Consider the following 19,236-nt stretch of genomic DNA (forward strand, 5'->3'; position numbering starts at 1 on the left):
CCTGTCAGAGTATATTTTTATTAAGAACAGTTATAAAGTTCTATAAAACAATTTCAGTCAGTGCTAAATTATTTTAATTCAGGATAATTTCCAGTATCTTATAAATACCTGTTTTTGAAAAGTAATTTATAAGATGGTGTTTTATTGTTTTTTTTCTCCTTCTCTGTGCATTTAGGTATCTTATATTATTCAAGCTGAAGGAAAAGAGCATATTATTCACTTGGAAAAGAACAAGTAAGAAATTTAATTTACTTTGGCTTTTTGGTAATTTGTTTAAAAATATTATATATTTTTAAGAAAGTATATTTTAAGTAGTATATTTAAATAGTATATTTAGTTAGATATTGTTTAGTAGATGGATAAAAGGGTGAGGATTACAAGAGTAGCAGTGTGGAAAAAGCCATACTATTTGGTGTTTCCATTGACATTAAGGCAAGGGAAAATAAATTTACAGAAAGCTGTATTTCAGAAGAAAAGTTTTTAATTGTGATAGGCCCAAGGAACAATTGAGCAGAGGTAAAGAAGTCTTTAATAGTTAGTATCAGTCTGCTAGTGCTGCCATAACAAAATACCAGAGACTTAAAAAAAGGAAGTTTATTTTCTCACAAGTTATGGAGACCAGAAGTCCAAGATCAAGGTGCTATCTGGGCTGGTGTCTGGCGAGGACTCTCCCCTTGAGTTACAGGTGGCCATCTTCTCACACTGTATTCACTTACATGGCCTCCTTGGTGTGGGGGGTGAAGGGTGGGAAAGGAGCAAGCTCTCTTGTGTCTCTTCTAATAGGGACACTAATGTTGTCAGCTCAGGACCTCACCCTTTATGACCTTATTTAACCATGATTACTTCCTTCGTGCCGCATTTCCAAATACAACCACACTCGTGGTGAGGGTTTCAAAATATGAATGTTTCTATGGTGTGGGGGAGGGACACAAACGTGTAGAACACAATAGTAGTCTCTCATCTACCCCCCTTTTAAAAAAAATTTTTTTTTTAACATTTATTTATTATTGAGAGAGAGAGAGACAGAGCACGAGTGGGGGAGGGGCAGAGAGCGAGGGACACACAGAATCTGAAGCTGATTCCAGGCTCCGAGCTGTTAGCACAGAGCCTTGCAGGGTTCGAACTCACAAACCGTGAGATCATGACCTGAGCCGAAAGTTGGATGCCCAACCGATTGAGCCACCCAGGCGCCCCTCATCTCCCCCCTTTTTAAAAAAAAAAATTTATTTATTTTTGAGAGAGAATGTGCAAGCGGGGGAGGGGCAGAGAGAGGGGGACAAAGGATCCAAAGCGGGTTCTTTGCTGACAGGCTGACAGCAGCAAGCCCGATGTGGGGCTCAAACTCACAAACCTCAAGATCATGACCTGAGCCAAAGTCAGACACTCAACCAACTGAGCCACCCAGCTGTTCCTCACATCCCCATTTTAATCCCTTCTCTGCATTTTGGCATGTTTTCTCCTAATCCCACCTTGGTAACCTGTGTTCTTTGGCTGTCTTTTTGAAATGCCAAGTTTTTAAGCATGCTGAGTCACCCAACTTTCCTATGGCCTGTCTTCTCCCATCTTTCCCTTTTCTTACGCAGCAAAACTTCTAATATCTTTAGTGAGAGATCCTAGGGAAAAAAAAGCCACACGATAGACCCATTTACAATGAGGTATGAATGAAGGGATGCTAAGTGTTTCTGTCTAAGGAAGTGCTGCTCAAAGCCTAGTCCTGGAACCTCTCCACAGCCGCTGAGAGTTTGTCAGAGATGCTAGTTCACAGGCCTAACTCTAGAATGAACCAGAATTTTGGGAGGTGTCATAGCAATCTGTGTTTTAACAGGATTTCCTGATTTTTTTTTTTGCATCCTCAAGTTTGAGTAAGACTTTTTACTAGAAGAGGATGTTCACCCAAAGGGTTTGAGTCTCCTTGGCAGAATTTCAGGCAATGTGACAGATATTTTCAGACAGACTTTCTGAAGTCTTCTACTGTATTTGATGGATGTTAACATTTATTGAACACTTTTTTTTTTTTTGTGTGTGTGTTCCAGGCACTGTATTAGGTACTTTTAGGTATAGTATTTAATTCTCACAAAACTCCTAAAGGATCCTGCTTGACTCCAATGTAGTGATGTCACTATGTAAAAAAAAAAAAAAAAATCTAATAGGTCTAAATATTTTCTTCTCATCCTTCCTGTAGATGTAAATCAATTAAAATTATGTCAATAAAATAATACAGTTGACCCTGGATCAACATGGGTTTGAACTGATGGGTCAACTTATACATATAATAAATATATGTACAATACTGTAGATGTATTTTTTCCTTATGATTTTCTTAACATTTTTTGGCTTACTTTATTGTAAGAATACAGTATATAATACATACAATGTGTAAAATATGTGTTAATTGACTGCTTATGTTATCAGTAAGACTTCCAGTCAGTGATGGCTATCAGTAGTTAAGTTTTTGGGGAGTCAAAAATTATGTGTGGATTTTTGACTGTGTGGGGTGTCAGCGCCCTGAACTCCTGTGTTGTTCAAGGATCCACTGTAGTTCCTTATTTTTTGCATAGGTTTCATCTTACAAAACATTTTCACAACCTTGATCTCATTTATCATATTGTTAATAACAACTTAATTCTTGAGCAGTGTTTGTTGTCCTCATTTTATGCATAAGAATACTAAGGTTCAGGAAGGTTACTGCCTTGCTCAGTATCACAGTTTGTAATGGTTCAAGCTGGGGCACAAATCCAGGTCATTTGACTGGAAGTCTGGTGATCCAAATATATGTGCCATGTATACTCTACATTACTATGCTTCTTGATTTGGTGGCAAATGGTACTTTTCCAGGCATTTGTTTGAGTGTCTTTGAAAGGTGGTTATCAAAGCTATGATCACTAATGAAAAAAAGTTAGGGTAGATAGCCTAGAATAAAATGGCTCAGATACATTCTCTGTAATAATGGAGAAGTTATGACATTCAATAAAAGAGTAACTGTATTGTGGCAAATGCTTATTTTTTCCTTCCATTGCTTCTAGAATAGTGGTCTTAACTCTTTTTGGGTCTCCCTTGAGAATTTGGTAAAAGCCATTGAACCCTTCTTGTGGAGGAGGGTACATAGTCACTTATATGGAGTATTTGGCAGGAACTGGGGGTTGTGGGAAAGAAGAGATCACATCTTTCTCTGCCTGTGAGGAGCAAATTTAAAAATTAAATACAAGGGTAAGTTAAATGAGAGGTTACATGTTACTTTTATTATTGATAAGGGCTCGGTTGGAGGATTTAGCTTAGAATGAAAGCCCAACGGACCTACTAATCCTGAACCCTAGTATTAGGCAGATTTAGTTATTTATGTGAATGCCACATAGTGGCAAGTTTGCTTCTGGAGAAGCATAGTAGAATTCTCTCTCACTGGGTAGGCAGTGACTGCCAAAGAGGAAGATAAGCAGAGCAAAGCAAACTATCTTTCGGATTCACCACTAGAGGGAGACGTGTGTGTGTGTGTGTGTGTGTGTGTGTGTGTGTGTGTGTGTGTGCGCGCGTGTGTTGGGGAGAGAGAAGGGGAGACAGTGCAGTGATGAACGAATCAAAAGGACTGAAGACTCCACAGGCTACTCCCAAGTTTATTCAAGTTGCCTTTAATAAAGGTAAATGATACAGTGCATCAGGACAGAGAAAGTGCAGAGAATCAAGGGGTTTGAAAACTTTATGCAAAGCCCCTCAGGGTCCTTTCTCAGTTGCACAGATGTGCTTTGTCTTCAGTTTAACAAACCTCTGAGATAGTGTGTAGCATCTATTTTCATGGGAGCCCAGGCACAGGTTTACACAAGGGATCTTTTATACTACTCTGGTCATGTAGCCCAAATCAGGCTCTGTAGCTCATTACTCTGCATGCAAACCATCAATCTCTCCGTCTCTAAACAGTACCGGGAAGCTGGTCCTGGCTGCCTCCAGGGGGAGTTTAGAACGTTAAATGGCGTATTCTAAATCACCAGCTAGCACATTGCCTCCCTGACTTGTCCATAATCCCTGGAGATAAGCGTAGAGCTGCTCCAGTTCTGCTGCAAATGACAGATTCTTTGCTTGACCAAACTTCAGTCAGGCTGCTGACCTTCTTTCTAGGTGTATCAGTGCACTTTCTTGTAAAATCCAGTTTTGGCAAGAACCCTGCTAAGTCAGTTTGACAAGAACCACCACCCCCCTTGCCCTTGATCACTGTGGACATGTAACCAGGTTCCTCATCCTTTACCATCCCCAGGTGAGGTCTGATCACCCTGGCTTGTCTTAAGCAAGAATCTCTTAGGTTGTGTTAGCTAGAACCCCCCTCACCCCTGAAGTTTCCTCTTAGTAATTTTCTATCCATTGACCCCTCTACCCTGCCCCTTGGCTATAAATTCCCACTTGTCCATGCTGTATTTGGAGTTAATTCTTATCTCTTTCCTCCACTGTGAAATCCCATTGCAGTAGTCCTTACACTCAGTGCAATGGACTTGAATAAAGTCTGCCTTACTGATGTGGTTTGAAATGGGGTTTGGGAGCCAATGGCTGAGAAAGAATTCTTGAGATTTTTTTGGTGTGAACAGATGTTTTCATTATAGCACAGGAACAGGACCTGTGGGCAGAAAGAGCTGCGTTATAAGTGTGAGGAGTGACTGATTATATAAGATTTTGTATGTTCTGGAGGGGATGGTAATTTTAGCATCCCAGGAAATTGAGTCTATAGGTTTCTGAAAGTCTGGCTATTGATAAGATTGCTTTTTTCTTGTAAATCATTAAGACAGTTGCAAACTGATACGGATTTATGTTCTGCCTGTGATCTCTATCAGTTGGCCATTTGTTTTTCCCCTTCCTCTGTTCTTGGGCAGCCAGGAGTGCCTGAGGAATGTCACACATATCCACATGGTAGGGGGTTACAGGGTGTTGGCTTATGCTTTGCCCTCAGCTTGCCTTCTGCTCTCTCATCATTACCATCTTTAACGGCGTCATTGAGAGGCACCTGGGTGGCTCAATTGGCTAAGCATTCGACTCTTGGTTTCGGCTTAGGTCATGATCTGGTCATTAGTGAGTCTGAGTCCTGCATTGGGCTCCATACTGACAGCGAGGAGTTTGCTTGGGATTCTCTATCTCCTCTCTCTGCCCCTCCTCCGCTTATGCAAGAGTGCACACATGTGCGTGCTTACTCTCTCTTTCAAAATTAAACTTTTTAAAAAAAGTGTCATTGATATTTTTTTTTCTTTGGCAGTCATGGTGTCATGACTTAGGTAGGGTCAGATTCATCATTGGACCCTCAGACCTCTCACCTAGGGCCCTAAGTATGTACCTATCTTTGAAGCCTTTGTCTTTATTACTGGCTAATTGATTGGGGATCCATAGGTGAATCTGACTCTTGAACTATTGCTTCAGAAAAATGTCTGTTGAAGCTGGTAAGGACAGATTTTGATTTTTAAGATTTGGTTATACTCTCTGAAGCTGGGTTAAAGTCGCAAGCTTTTTTGCAAGGTACCTGCTGGGCTGGAGGTCTTCCTGGCTCCTTGTTCTGTGTAGGGAGTGGGGATTATTCCCTGACTTCCTGGGCTGGAAGACTCTTCTTCCTTACTCTCTGTGAGGTCTCTCTCTTCTGTTGCATCCCACTTCTCCCAGGGGAATTTCTCGGTCAACTGAAACCCTTTTCTCAAACTCCTGATGACTTTCTGCTGGGCCTACTTCCTTTCTTGTTGGCATGATTTTGCTGAGGATAATTTGGAACTTCGTTGGCCATTTTGGGAAACTTGAGATCTCCCCAGATTGACTCCCAATACCTCTCCCTTCCCACTGCTGCTGCTCCTCCTTCCTCCTTTTACCACCTTCAGTCTCCTGCCCTAGTTCCTTTGACTCCTTTGAGATGTTCCTATTCAAGCCCCTATGTTCTCCATCCCTCTGTCCACCCTTGCTGCCTTTCCCGTCCCACTTCAGCCCTTCGGCTTTCTACAGCCACTGGAATTGTAGGTGCCCTGGCCTCCACTGGGGCCTCTTAAGGGAGTCAGGTACCCCTGAGAGCGACTACCTAAGGCTCAGAAGAGAAACAAAAGACTCTTTGGAAATAGAGCTGGATGATTTGCCCATGCATGGGCTGGAAACATCCAGACAGCACTTAGATGTCTTCTAGTCACTCACCTAAAATTTAGCTCATTGCCTTCATATTACATTATCACAACAAAAGAAAATCTTAAAAAGTCTCCACGGTTATTGGTAGGCGGGTAACCTTAACTTGGTCCATTTGCCAGAAACACAGTTTGGATGAAAAAACAAAGTGGGGATAAACCAGTGAGATTGTATTACTGTTGTACTGACTCATAGCTGGAATTTTGAAATGGAAGCTATAGGATCTCTATTTGTATCTGTCTATATATGTTTATATATATATACATATATATATGTTATACATATATATGTTTATATATGTATATTCTAGATGTGTGGTAGTTTTCTACTTCTGGATGGTATTAACAAATTAATTCATAAAATTCCTTAATGGAGTTCTATTAAAATTGGTCTGGAGACAATGAACACTTACATAAATTAAGTTTTCTTAACATTCAGAAGTATAGAAACTAACCTGTCTTTTGTTTTTTGTTTTTTAAGTTCACATGATCTGGGATGATCTTTGGTAAATAAAGCTAGCTTTAAAATTATTGCTAAACTTATTGATAAACTCTGACTACTTCAGAGTTGTCAGAGTTGCAGATACAAAGTTTTTTTCTATCTCTGTTTACTAGTCAGACAAATTTGTGTCTACTAAATGTTTAAGATTATAAACTATAAATCCAACCTAAAAACAAAATGTATAATAAAAAGGAATTGCTTGGTGCACATCAAACACAGCAGTTAGAAAAGAGAGAAGAATCATGAATAACTTTTTAGATTCTTTAGGATGTTTGCTTCTGTGATTTTTTTTTTTTACTTACTTTATCGGTCAACAGGAAAAATAACTTAAGATGATGGATGGCTAGCTTTGTTTAGTTAATGTCTTATGAAATTTTCATGGGTAATTCAAGTATAATTATTAAAATCAAGTAAATTAAATAGATATGAATGGAATAAAAGATTATAAATGAACTTTTCATTGATCATTCTGTTTTATGATAGTTCTCCTTAAGAATAGTTTCAAAACCTTTTTCATAACTTTAAACATTAAAGCTATACTAAGTTAAAGATGGATATTTATTGACCATCTAGATCATTTCCAAATTAGAGAAATATTGAGACATTAATTGCTGAACATTAATTTTATTTTACTTTTGGTATCTCATTTTTAATATGGTATAGAAAAGCTGAATATATTTAGGTCTATAAGTAAGTGTGATAAAGTTATACTATGAAAAAGACATGTCTATAGAAATGATATATTCTTAAACTTGCTATATTATGATAGTATGTTGAGTATGTGATAGTATGTGAGTTTGCAATTGTCTGCTTCCTACTTTTCACCGAAAATTTGGGTTTCAGATGGTTAAAAATATAATCAATATATGTAAATGAAACTACTAGGAATGGTAATAGTAAAGAAAAACTGTATTCAGGGAAAGTAAGATGTATTTTTGGTGAGGAAAGTTATGAAGGACGCGTTTTTGTTAAGGGAAGAAGAGAGTAATTTTACTGGAAAGTAGAATGGACTGGTTGTTCCAGAATGAGAAAGAAGAAAAGAGTAGGAGAAAAACCGAATGGATATAAGAAAAAAATTTTGTAAGATTTGTGGAAAAGGAACCTTAGAAAAGGAATCTTTCTTTTTCTGGTCAAAGTTGGCCAAGATTGGATGGATTTATTTGTATTTATTATTAAACAAAATTGTTTTTAATTAAAAAAAATTTGCCTTTGTACTAATAGTACATTGATGTAAAACCATTATTTGATTTTCTCTCAGTGTTAAAACAGCAAAGTTTCTTTTGGTTTGCTCTTAATAAGAAGTTGTAAAAAAAAGTTGGTTTTCTTTACCTTGTAAGTAATATGCCTGGGAAAACAAGATTTTGTGTTTTAAAATAATTTCTTGTGCTTCATATTATGTTGATCAGTTCTTTGACTATTGAAGAAAACCAGGTCTTCTTAATTGTAAGAGGCTAAGAAGTTTTACAACCATGTAACTTTCTGTGTTTGCCTTTGATATCTTTTAATTGTGATTTTGGTTAAGTGGATGACTAAGGATTGTTTTACAGTGACTGTGATCTTCTTTAGTCAAGTGATCAAACCTTCTGACATGACAACTTCTCCATATCAGATTCTAAGTGAAGTCTTTTTGACCTTAGACTAACTTTGAGATTTCCTAGATGACCCTTGGAAAATCTCATGGGTTTTGTCTCTTATAAAAAGAGAGATGTATAACTAATTACGTGTATTTGATATGTTAAATTACATGGGAAGCATTGTCAAATAAGTGATGATAAGCCTTCTTAGGTTACATGTGTGTGGATATGTTACTGTTACAGGTTATTTCAGAAGTTGTATGATATTCATAGAAATTTATCAATACTGTCATTGTTGAATTATTACCTTAAATTGCTGTATGTCACAGAAATAACGAAATGTCCTTGTCAATAGCATTATAATGAAATCTTGTCAGATCTTTAACCACAACTATTTTAGGTGTTTTGTCACAGACAGTTACTGTGATTCTTCTCTGAAAGCATTATAATTAGCTACAGGTTAGAATGCTCCTTGATGGCATCACTTAAAAACTTTCAGACCTTGCCATTGGATTGAGTAAGAATGTCAGAACTAATGAAGAAACTTATGGATTCATAAAAACTGCTAACACAAGATTAAGTAGAACAAGACTTAATTACGTGGGCCTGAATGAACTGATGAGGATTATTATAATTTTTTTATGACTTTCTGTTGAAACATTCCTGGTTCTTTAATGTTTTGTTTCCCAAATTTAAGGAAAACTTTTTTTAAATTTCTAAAATTTTTATTTTTTTAATTTAAATCCAAGTAGTTAACATATAATGTAATAATGATTTCAGGAGTAAAATTTAATGATTCATCACCTATATGTAACACCCAGTGCTCATCCCAACAAGTGTCCTCCTTAATGCCCCTCACCCATTTAGCCTATCCCCCCACCCAACACTCTGCCAGCAACCCTCAGTTTGTTCTCTGTATTTAAGAGTCTCTTATAGTTTGTCCCCCTCTCTGTTTTTATGTTATTTCTGCTTCCCTTCCCTTAAGTTCATCTGTTTTGTTTCTTAAATTCCACATATGAGTGAAATCATATGATATTTGTCTTTCTCTGGCTAATTTCACTTAGCATAATACACTCTAGTTCCATCCATGTGTTACAAATGGCAAGATTTCATTCTTTTTGATTATTGCGTAGTAGTCCATCACGTTTTCTTTATCCATTCATCTGTCAGTGGACATTTGGGCTCTTTCCATAATTTGGCTATTGTCGATAGTGCTGCTGTAAACATTGGGATGCATGTGCCCCTTCGAATCAGCACTCCTTAATCCTTTGGATAAATACCTAGTAGTATAATTACTGGGTTTTAGGGTAGTCTATTTTTTTTTTATTAATTAAGAATTGTTTTTTTCATTTTATTCATTTTTGATAGAGAGAGAGACAGAGACAGAGGACAAGTGGGGGAGAGGCAGAGAGAGAGAGGGAGACACAGAATCCAAAGCAGGCTCCAGGCTCTGAGCTGTCAGCACAGAGCCTGACATGGGGCTTGAACTCACAAACCATGAGATCATGACCTTAGCTGAAGTTGGATGCTTAACTGACTGAGCTACCCAGGCGCCCGTAGGGTAGTTCTATTTTTAATATTTTTAGGAACCTCCATACTGTTTTCCAGAGTGGCTGCACCAGTTTGCATTCCCACCAGCAGCGCAAAAGGGTTCCTCTTGCTCCACATCCTCACAACATCTGTTGTTGCTTGAGTTGTTCATTTTAGCCATTCTGACAGGTGTGAGGTGGTATCTCATTGTGGTTTTGATTTGTATTTCCCTGATGATGAGTGATGTTGAGCATCTTTTCATGTGTCCATTAGCCATCTGGATGTCTTCTTTGGAAAAGACATCTTTTGCCCATTTCTTCCCTGGATTTTTGTTTTTGGGTATTGAGTTTGGTAAGTTCTTTATAGATTTTGGATACTAACCCTTTATCTGATATTTCATTGGCAAATATCTTCTCCTCTTCTGTTGGCTGCCTTTTAGTTTTGCTGACTCTTTCCTTCTCTGTGAAGAAGCTTTTTATCTTGATGAGGTCTCAATAGTTCATTTTGCTTTTGTTTCCCTTGCCTCTGGAGACATGTGAGGTAGGAAGCTACTGCAGCCAAGGTCAAAAAGGTTGTTTCCTGTTTTCTCCTCTAGGATTTTGATGGTTTCCTGTCTTACGTTTGGGTCTTTCATCCATTTTGAGTTTATTTTTTGTATATGGTGTAAGAAAGTCGTCCAGGTTCATTTTGTATTTCATTGTCCAGTGTTCCCAACACCATTTGCTGAAGAGACTGTCTTTTTTCCATTGGATATACTTTCCTGCTTTGTCAAAGATTAGTTAGCCATACATTTGTGGATCTATTTCTGGGTTCTGTATTGTGTTCCATTGATCTATGTGTCTGTTCTTATGTCAGTACCATATTGTCTTGATGGTTCCAGCTTTGTAATACAGCTTGAAGTCCAGAATTTTGTGATGCATCCAGCTTTGGTTTTCTTTTTCAGGATTGCCTTGGCTATTTGGGGTCTTTTCTGGTTCCATACAAATTTTAGGATTTTTTGCTCTGCTAGCTCTGAAGAATGCTGGTGTTATTTTGATAGGGATTGCAGGAAACCTTTTTCTTTTTGTATATGGAATTGAACCATTGATCTTTTCTCCCTATCCAAGACCTCCAGAAATTAGAAGTTTTTAGAGAGTATCCTTATTTTCATGGCAGTATGGTTTTTTGTGGAAGTTCAGTGAGAATCTGTGAGGATCCAGTTGGAAACCTTAGTTGTATTATCAAGGTTTTTGACTGGAATGTCATATTTGAGAATGATATGCATCAAATCAGGTATGATCAGACAGCATTAAGGAGCTAAGGTTGACTTTAAGGAGCCAATTTTATACCTTCCCGTCACCCCACACACCTTGGTAAAACCAGCCTGTACCTGGCCTCTTGCAGGGTTTCCTGCCTTACAGCTGAGTAAGGAAGGTCATTTCTGGCAGGTCCAGGAACCTCTGGGTATTTTGAAAACCTTGAGAAGAGAGGAATTCTCCATACCTCTAGGCACTGCAGGCAAAATCTGATGGCTTCTAAGCCCTGAGAGGCTTTTATTTATTTTTTTATTTAAAAAAAAATGTTTATTTTTATTTTATTTATTTGAGAGAGAGAGAGAGAGAGAGAACGAGAGAACGAGAGAATGGCAGAGAGAGAGAGAGAGAGACAGAGAATGGCAGAGAGAGAGGGAGACAGAGGATCCAAAGTGGGCTCTGTGCTGTCAGCAGAGAGCCCTGTGTGGGGCTTGAGCTCAGGAATGTGAGATCTCGGCCTCAGCAGAAGTCAGACATTTAACTGACTGAGCTGCTCAGATGCCCCATCCTGGGAGGCTTTTAGAAGTCCCATCTGAGATTCCTTATGAAATGTTCCAGGAAATGAAACTCAAGCAAGGACCTGTGTGGCCAATCACTGTTTTTGCTGCACTTACGTAAATAATCAGGGCAGGTTTAATGAGACTTGACTTACTTGGCAAACAGATTAGTCTTACTTTGATTATCTTTGACAGAAATGAGGGTGACTGTAGAGAGAATATTTTTGTTTGTTTCAGTAGAAAACTCCAATGTACCCTTGCCAGTTCCATCTTGCACATTTTGCCTTTTTTTTTTTTTTTTTTTTACCAAATCTGAAATCTTCTGGTTTCCTCCAATATCTGGCTACCACTCTCCAAATTAACATTTCTAGTTTTTCTCCCTTCTGAGTTGGAATCATTGAGAGTTAAAACTGCCCTTTCCTGAAGCTCTACAAGCAGAAGGTGAACAAATTGATATAAATTTCAAAAAAAAAAAAATTTACCACAACAGTTCACATATGGGCAACCTTCCTGTCTCTTCTGGTATGGACCATTCAAAAAGTTCACCAGAACGCCTGATGCCATCACCGGGTACATTCAAATTTCCAACCAGGAAGATTTGTCGGATGGACAGTGCCATCCTCTACCATCTAAACATGCTTCGAGAATTTCAAATCTAAAAACCTTGACTGCTGCCCACTGGATTCAGAAACTGAGTTTATTTGTCTTTATTTTCATAGCAACCGTCCTCATTAAATGCCTGACTGCTAGCACCATCCAGCAAATGTCCTTTACTACCAAGTTCCAATAGATGATTCAGCTGGTCCTTAATGAACAAAAGGATTCCAGATTCTGTCTGGATTTATATTGTTCAGAGGAAAGAAGGATGTCTCTTCTTTTCTTGAACAAGAGTGGAGACTGACAAACATTCTTTGCTTGACCAAACCTTAGGCGGTTGAACCTTTTCCTAAGTACATCATCCATGCACTTCCTTATAAAATCTGGTTTAAGCAAGAACCCCCTGGTTTCTGATCCCTCTGGACGTGTGATCAGGTTCCTCATCCTTTACCACCCCCCAGGTAATTTCCTATCACCCTGGCCTATCTTCAGTGAGAATCTGTTAGGTTAGTTTAGCCAGACCACCCCTCACCACTGATATTTTCAGCTAGTAATTTCCTATCCACTGACCTCTGCCCCTTGGGTATAAATTCCCACTTGCCCATGCTGTATTTGTAGTTGATCCTTTATCTCTCATTGCAGTGGTTCCTATACTTATCACAGTGGAGCTGAATAAAGTCTGCCTTACCATTTTTAACAAGTGTCACTGAACAGTTGTTTTCTTTAACGAAGATAACCCTGTCTTTACACATATGGTTTACAATACTGAGCTCCCTTAACATGCAAGGGAGTTCAGCAATCAGCAGTAATTGTTTCCTCCAACTGACACTGATTTTGCCTCTCTACTTACAAGGTTAAAGCAGTGAGTGCTTCTCGTTTATATAGGACTTTTAGGAAAGAGTAAAATCACTTATTTTTCTTCTAAGAAACATGATGAGTACATCATCTAGAAATATGATAAGTACATAACCTTATTTATACTTTTCCTATGAGATGTATCAGAAAAATTTAAAGACATTACTTTTATTTTTTGCAGCCAACATTTTATGACCACTAGAACACATAGGCAGCCTAGCATTCTTTATGAGGAAGCAACGCACATGATTTCAGATTTGAGTCTATTTATGACCTTTTTGTTTTATAATAGCTTTCCCTTTAAATAATAATTTGTCAGGTGAAAGTTTTTGTTCCTGTTTATATGTTTTAGGAATATTGCCTTATGAGTTGTTTCTTAGTTGTATGTAGGTAAAATAATTTTAAGTGATATGTTTTATTCCTCTTCCAGAGACCTTTTGCCCCAAGATTTTGTAGTTTATACCTACAACAAGGAAGGGGTTCTGATCTCTGATCATCCCGATGTACAGGTAACATTTTCCTCTTGATCTTATATTGGAATTTAACATAATTATAATTTTACAATTAGTTCTATTCAGGTACAGAAGACTATGTATACATTGCACAGTCACCCAGGGCCGCTCTTGACATTATAATATATGGAGTTGTCCTGGGAAGGGGGTGTGTGGTGGGTGTATTTACATGGACTGGAGCGCACTTTACAGTTCTCCAGGTCCTCAAGTTGTCAAATGTTTTTTTTTAAAGTTCAAGAAATAATCTTCTATTTATGGTAATCCTTACTCCTTATGAATGTTTGCTAGATTTTAAAATCTAAAAAATTGTTTTTGCTGGAAGTTAATCTCCCTGAAAGCATCTCTTACTTGTTAAGACATTTGATTTGCCATTAGTACTTAGTAAAGAACAAACACTTGCATGCTGTTATATGTTGTAATTTTTTACCAAAAATAGTTCTTTTCTAAAGAAATGTGGTCTTCTTTGCATCAGAGAACAGAGTATTTCTGAAGACAGAACTGGCCAGGAATACTCAAAATAATTGGTAGTTGCTGAATTTGGCCTTATGCATTATTAAATTAGAGCATAAACATTTTTTCGTGTCTTTTGGGAAGAGCATTTTGCAGTCCTTTTTGGCAGTTAGCTATTCTGTATTTCTTTCTTTTGCATGAGTGTCCATGGAAGTCTTTGTTCCCATTAAACATGTGTTATTTTCCTGCAAGCTCTGTAATGTTTGGCTGGGTTGAATTGTTTATGTCAGTTACGCACTTTTGCAGTGCACTTCAAATAAATAGAAGGCAAACCCTTGTTTTAGATTAATTTCACACTGCTTGGATGTAATCCTGGCTCTTTTTTGTTGTTGTTGTTGTTGTTGCTGGCTCTGTCATTTATTTGTTGGTCAAGTTACTTTGAGTTGTTTGTACCTTATTTTCTTCACCTTAAAATGGGAATGATAATTACAACTTCATGGAGTTACTTGAAAGCTTAAATGAATTAATACTTTTTAAAAAATTGAAGTGTAGTTGACTTACAATATTGTATTTGTTTCACTATATAACATAGTGATTCAAAGTTTATATACGTTATGAAATGACCACCACGACAAACCTAGCTCCCATTTGTCACCATACAAAGTTGTTACATATTGTTAATTATAATCCTTATGCTGTACATTGTGTCTCCATTAAATGAGTTAATACCTGTAAGATACTCAGAACAGATAGTCTGACCATTATTAACTCAATAAATATTATTTATTATTATTGAAAATATAAATGCTTAAAACTGCTAAAAATAGATTTCAGTCAATAGAAATTGATGCAACTGTTATCTGAAAGTATTATTATGGAATTGTGCTTTCTTGGATGATTGAAAAATACAAATTAAGACAGATGAAGTCTTTTTCTTATTTCTTGGTTTTTAGTATTGTTTAGATAAATGAAAGTATGTAGATTTGAGATACCAATTAAAACCTTGGTACTGGGAATTTTTGGCCTATGGCTAGATTGTCAGATATTATAATGACATTACTTTTGTTTATAAAATGCAATGAAATTACACTGAGTAAACATGAATGCTTTCCCTTATGAGTGCTATTACCTGGTTTTTATCATTCGTGTCTTTCTTTTTTTTTTTTTTTTAAATTTTTTTTTTCAACGTTTTTTATTTATTTTTGGGACAGAGAGAGACAGAGCATGAATGGGGGAGGGGCAGAGAGAGAGGGAGACACAGAATCGGAAACAGGCTCCAGGCTCCGAGCCATCAGCCCAGAGCCTGACACGGGGCTCGAACTCACGGACCGCGAGATCGTGACCTGGCTGAAGTCGGACGCTTAACCGACTGCGCCACCCAGGAGCCCCTCGTGTCTTTCACAAAGGCCATTTTTCACAAAGAAACTAAGTTTTAATAACCACTTTATTCAAGTTTCTGTGTGAAATAAAATTCCAGATTACCATGTGTTAGAACTTTGGGGTACCTTGCAAATGTTTTAGCAAGTGTCTTAAGACACTTCTAAAGTTAACTTCTTTAATTAATTAATACTCTTTGTTCCATATGAAAGGTATACTGACTGCCCAAGGCTTGTGGGCTGTGGCTAGGTTGTTTTTTTTTTTTTTTAGGTGGCTCTATAATAGTTCTGTGTATTTCTCCTCTCCCTAGTTGAGTTCTTTGCTTATAGTTTGTGTATTTCCAAAACTGTGACATTTGCACCGTTACTGTAATCATGCAGTTTAACTAGATGTTTTGTAAACTTATGAAATAAGATTTTTTAAAGTACATTGAAGCCTTTGGAAAGATTTATTAATAAAACCCAGTTATTTAAAAAATACTGTCAAGTTGGCAGATTAAGCAACCAAGTGATGGGATTTCAGTCATGTCAAATAAGAGAGCTTCTATTATAATTGAAACTAGAAACATTTAGTTAAAAAAAAATTTCTTTTTAACGTTTATTTATTTTTGAGAGACAGAGAGAGACAGAGCATGAGTGGGGGAGGAGACAGGGAGACACAGAATCTGAAGCAGACTCCACAAAGCCTGACGCAGGGCTCGAATTCATGAGCCTTAAGATCATGACCTGAGCCGAAGTAGGACACTTAACCGACTGAGCTACCCAGGTGCCCCTAGAAACATTTAATTTTAGAGTGCCATGAGTTACAAGTATTATTACCTCATAGATGCTACGGCATTAGTAATAGTAGAAGGTATTTAGTTTTCTCTGGTGAGAAGAAGACAATATCAAAGCTAGACTTTAACATAAAGCACTAGAAAGAAAAACATTAGTGGTTGTGAATTGCCCCACAATAGAAAAAGTTGTAAAGTGTTGAAATTCAGCCTGTATTTTTAGTGTAAATTGTTTAATTTTTTTTTTTAATTTTCACCACTTCAGACTTACAGGAAAAGTTGCATGAATAATATAAAACATTCATGCGTCCCATTCACCCAGATTCCCCAAATGTTAACATTTTACTGCATTTGCTTTACCCTTTCTTTCTTCTCTATTTTTTTTCTGAAAGTTTTAAAGAGTATATTGCAAACATGGTATCACTTTACCCTTAAACACTTCATTGTTAATTCCCTAAAAACAAGGAGTTCTTTTATTTAATCAAGTACAATTCTCAAAATTAGGAAGTTAACATTGAAGTGATGCTGTTTTCTAATATACAGACCTTAATGATTTTTCTTTTTGTTTTTTGTTTTTGGTCCATCATCCCAGTAATATACTTTATAGCAAAAGAAAGTCCATGTTACTGTGCTGCATTCAGTGGTCATGTCTCTGTAGTCGCCTTTAATCTGGAAATCCTTTGTCTTCCCTTGTATTTCATGACAATAGCATTTTTGAGAAGTATAGGCCAACTTTTGTAAACATCCTGCCATTTGAGATTGACGTTTGCTCGTGATCAGAGTCAGGTTATGTACTTTTGGCAGGAATACCACCAAAGTGATACCGAATGGTCCTCAGTGTATCCTGTCAGGAAGCAGGGGCTGCATTTGTGCTGTTCCTGATGGTATTAATATTGATCATTTAGTTAAGGAATTGCCTGCCAGGTTCTCTTCTATAAAGTTACTGTTTTTGCCTTTTTAATTAATATTATGGTTAGACATTTTGAGACTAATATAAATATCCTGTTACTTCTCAAATTTTTACCCACTAGTGTTAGTATGTAGTAGTTGTCTGAATTAATGGTTATGATGGTTGTTAAAATGGTGATTTCTTAATTTCATTAGTGCTTCTGTATGAATTAGTGCTTTCTGTAAGGAAAAGATGTCCCTTCCCATTTATTTATATCAGTGCAGACTCATGGATTCTTACTTTTTCATGAGTGAGATTGAAAATCTGCATGTATGTGAGGGCATTTTTATGTTCTTTTGTGAATTGTCTGTTTATGTCTTTTTCCCAATTTTCCACTGGGTTTTCTTTTGTTGTTGTCCCTCTAAGATTTTGTTTTTTAAATTGCGGTATAATTGACATACACTTTACTGCCTTAGTTTCAGGTGTACAACATAATGATTTGATATTTGTATATATTGTGAAATGATCACCACTGTAAGTCTTGTTAATATCTGTTACCATAATAGTTAAAAATTTTTTTGTGTTTGTAGTGAGAACTTTTTAAGATTTATTCCCTTAGCAACTTTCAATTATACAATACAGCATTATTAACTGTAGTCACTATGCTGTCTTTAATCTAATTTTGAGTTAATTTTTATGTATGGTGTAAGATAGTGGTCTGGTTTCATTCTTTTGTATGTAGCTCTCCAGTTTTCTCAGGACCATTTATTTTTTTTATTTTTATTAAAAAAATTTTTTATTTTTATTTTTATTTTATATTTTATTTTATTTTATTTTATTTTATTTTATTTTATTTTATTATTTTATTTTTAACATTTATTTATTATTGAGAAACAGAGAGAGACAGAACATGAGCATGGGAGGGGCAAAGAGATGGGGAGACAGAATCTGAAACAGACTCTAGGCTCTGAGATGTCAGCACAGAGTCCGATGTGGGCTCGAACTCAAAAACTGTGAGACTATGACCTCAGCTGAAGTCGTGATGGTCTTCACGACTTAACCAACTGAGCCACCAAGGTGCTCCTCTGAAGGACCATTTATTGAAGAGATTGGTATATTCTTGGCTCCCTTGTCAGAAATTAATTGATCATATATGTATGGGTTTATTTCTGGGCTCTCTGTTCCATTGATCTGTGTGTCTGTTTTTATGCCAACACCATACTGTTTTGATTCCTATAGCTTTGTAATATAGTTTGAAATTAGGGAGCATGATGCTTCTAGCTTTGCTCTTCTTTCTCAAGAAGAGGAAGGAGTGTCTTTATTCTATTTGGTGTTTTTTTGTGGTCCCAGACAAATCTTAGGATTATTTGTTTCATTTCTGTAAAAAATGCCATTGGAATTTTGATAAGAATTGCATTGAATCTGTAAGATTGTTTTGAGTAGTTTGGACATTTTGACAATATTAATTCTTCCAATCTGTGGTCATGGATTATCTTTCTGTTTATTTGTATCTTCAATTTCTTTCATTAATATCTTACCATTTTCTGTGTACAGGACCTTCCTCCTTAATTAAATTTGTATCTAGGTACTTTATTCTTTTTGATGGATATGGGATCGTTTTCTTAATCTTTCCTTCTGCTAGTTCATTATCAGTGAATAGAACCACAACAGATTTCTTTATATTGATTTTGTTTCCTGCAACTTTACTGAAATCATTTATTAGTTCTAACAGTTTTTTGGTGGGGACCTTAGGGTTTTCTATATATAATATCATGTCATGTGCAAATAGTGACAGTTTTACTTCTTCCTCTCTTCTGTTGGGTTTTTAATCTTTCCTCTTTGATATTTAAGAGTTCTTTATAGTTATTGTGTCTCTGATACAAGTTACAAGTATTTTTTCCCAGTTTGTGTATTGTGTTTTGACTTTGTTTTTTGGTGTTTCTTGCCATATAGAAGCTTGAAAAACTTTTTATGTAGTAAAAATTATCAGTTTTTTCTTTTATTGCGTCTACATTTCAAGTAATAGCCTTTCTCTATACCCACGTTAGAGAAGAATTCACTCATGTTTTCTTTTGGTTTTTATATATGATTTTATTTTTAATGTTCAGGCTCTTGATTCATTAAGATTTTATTCCTATGCATGGTGTGAGGTACCAATCTAATTTTATCCTTTTATAAATGTCTAAGTGGACTGAGCACCATTTACTTAAAGGTGCATCCTTGCTGCATTGATTTGAGATGCCACTTTTATCACAAAAAGTTCC

At 36.6% G+C, this 19,236-nt stretch overlaps 1 protein-coding gene across 1 annotated transcript in view; it reads left to right on the forward strand.

Annotated features, from left to right (window-relative positions):
• Positions 1-19,236, forward strand: part of ADAM9 (ADAM metallopeptidase domain 9) — a 145,294-nt gene that overhangs the window by 14,516 nt on the left and 111,542 nt on the right. Inside the window, exons 3-4 of the mRNA XM_047091084.1 lie at positions 176-234; positions 13,403-13,481. Coding sequence (XP_046947040.1) covers positions 176-234; positions 13,403-13,481 — 138 coding nt within the window. The remainder of the gene's footprint in view (positions 1-175; positions 235-13,402; positions 13,482-19,236) is intronic.

Source organism: Lynx rufus, unplaced genomic scaffold (assembly GCF_022079265.1).
Source record: "Lynx rufus isolate CCGP_SWC_20201006 ecotype Redwood Valley unplaced genomic scaffold, mLynRuf1.p SCAF_3, whole genome shotgun sequence".
NCBI lineage: Eukaryota > Metazoa > Chordata > Mammalia > Carnivora > Felidae > Lynx > Lynx rufus.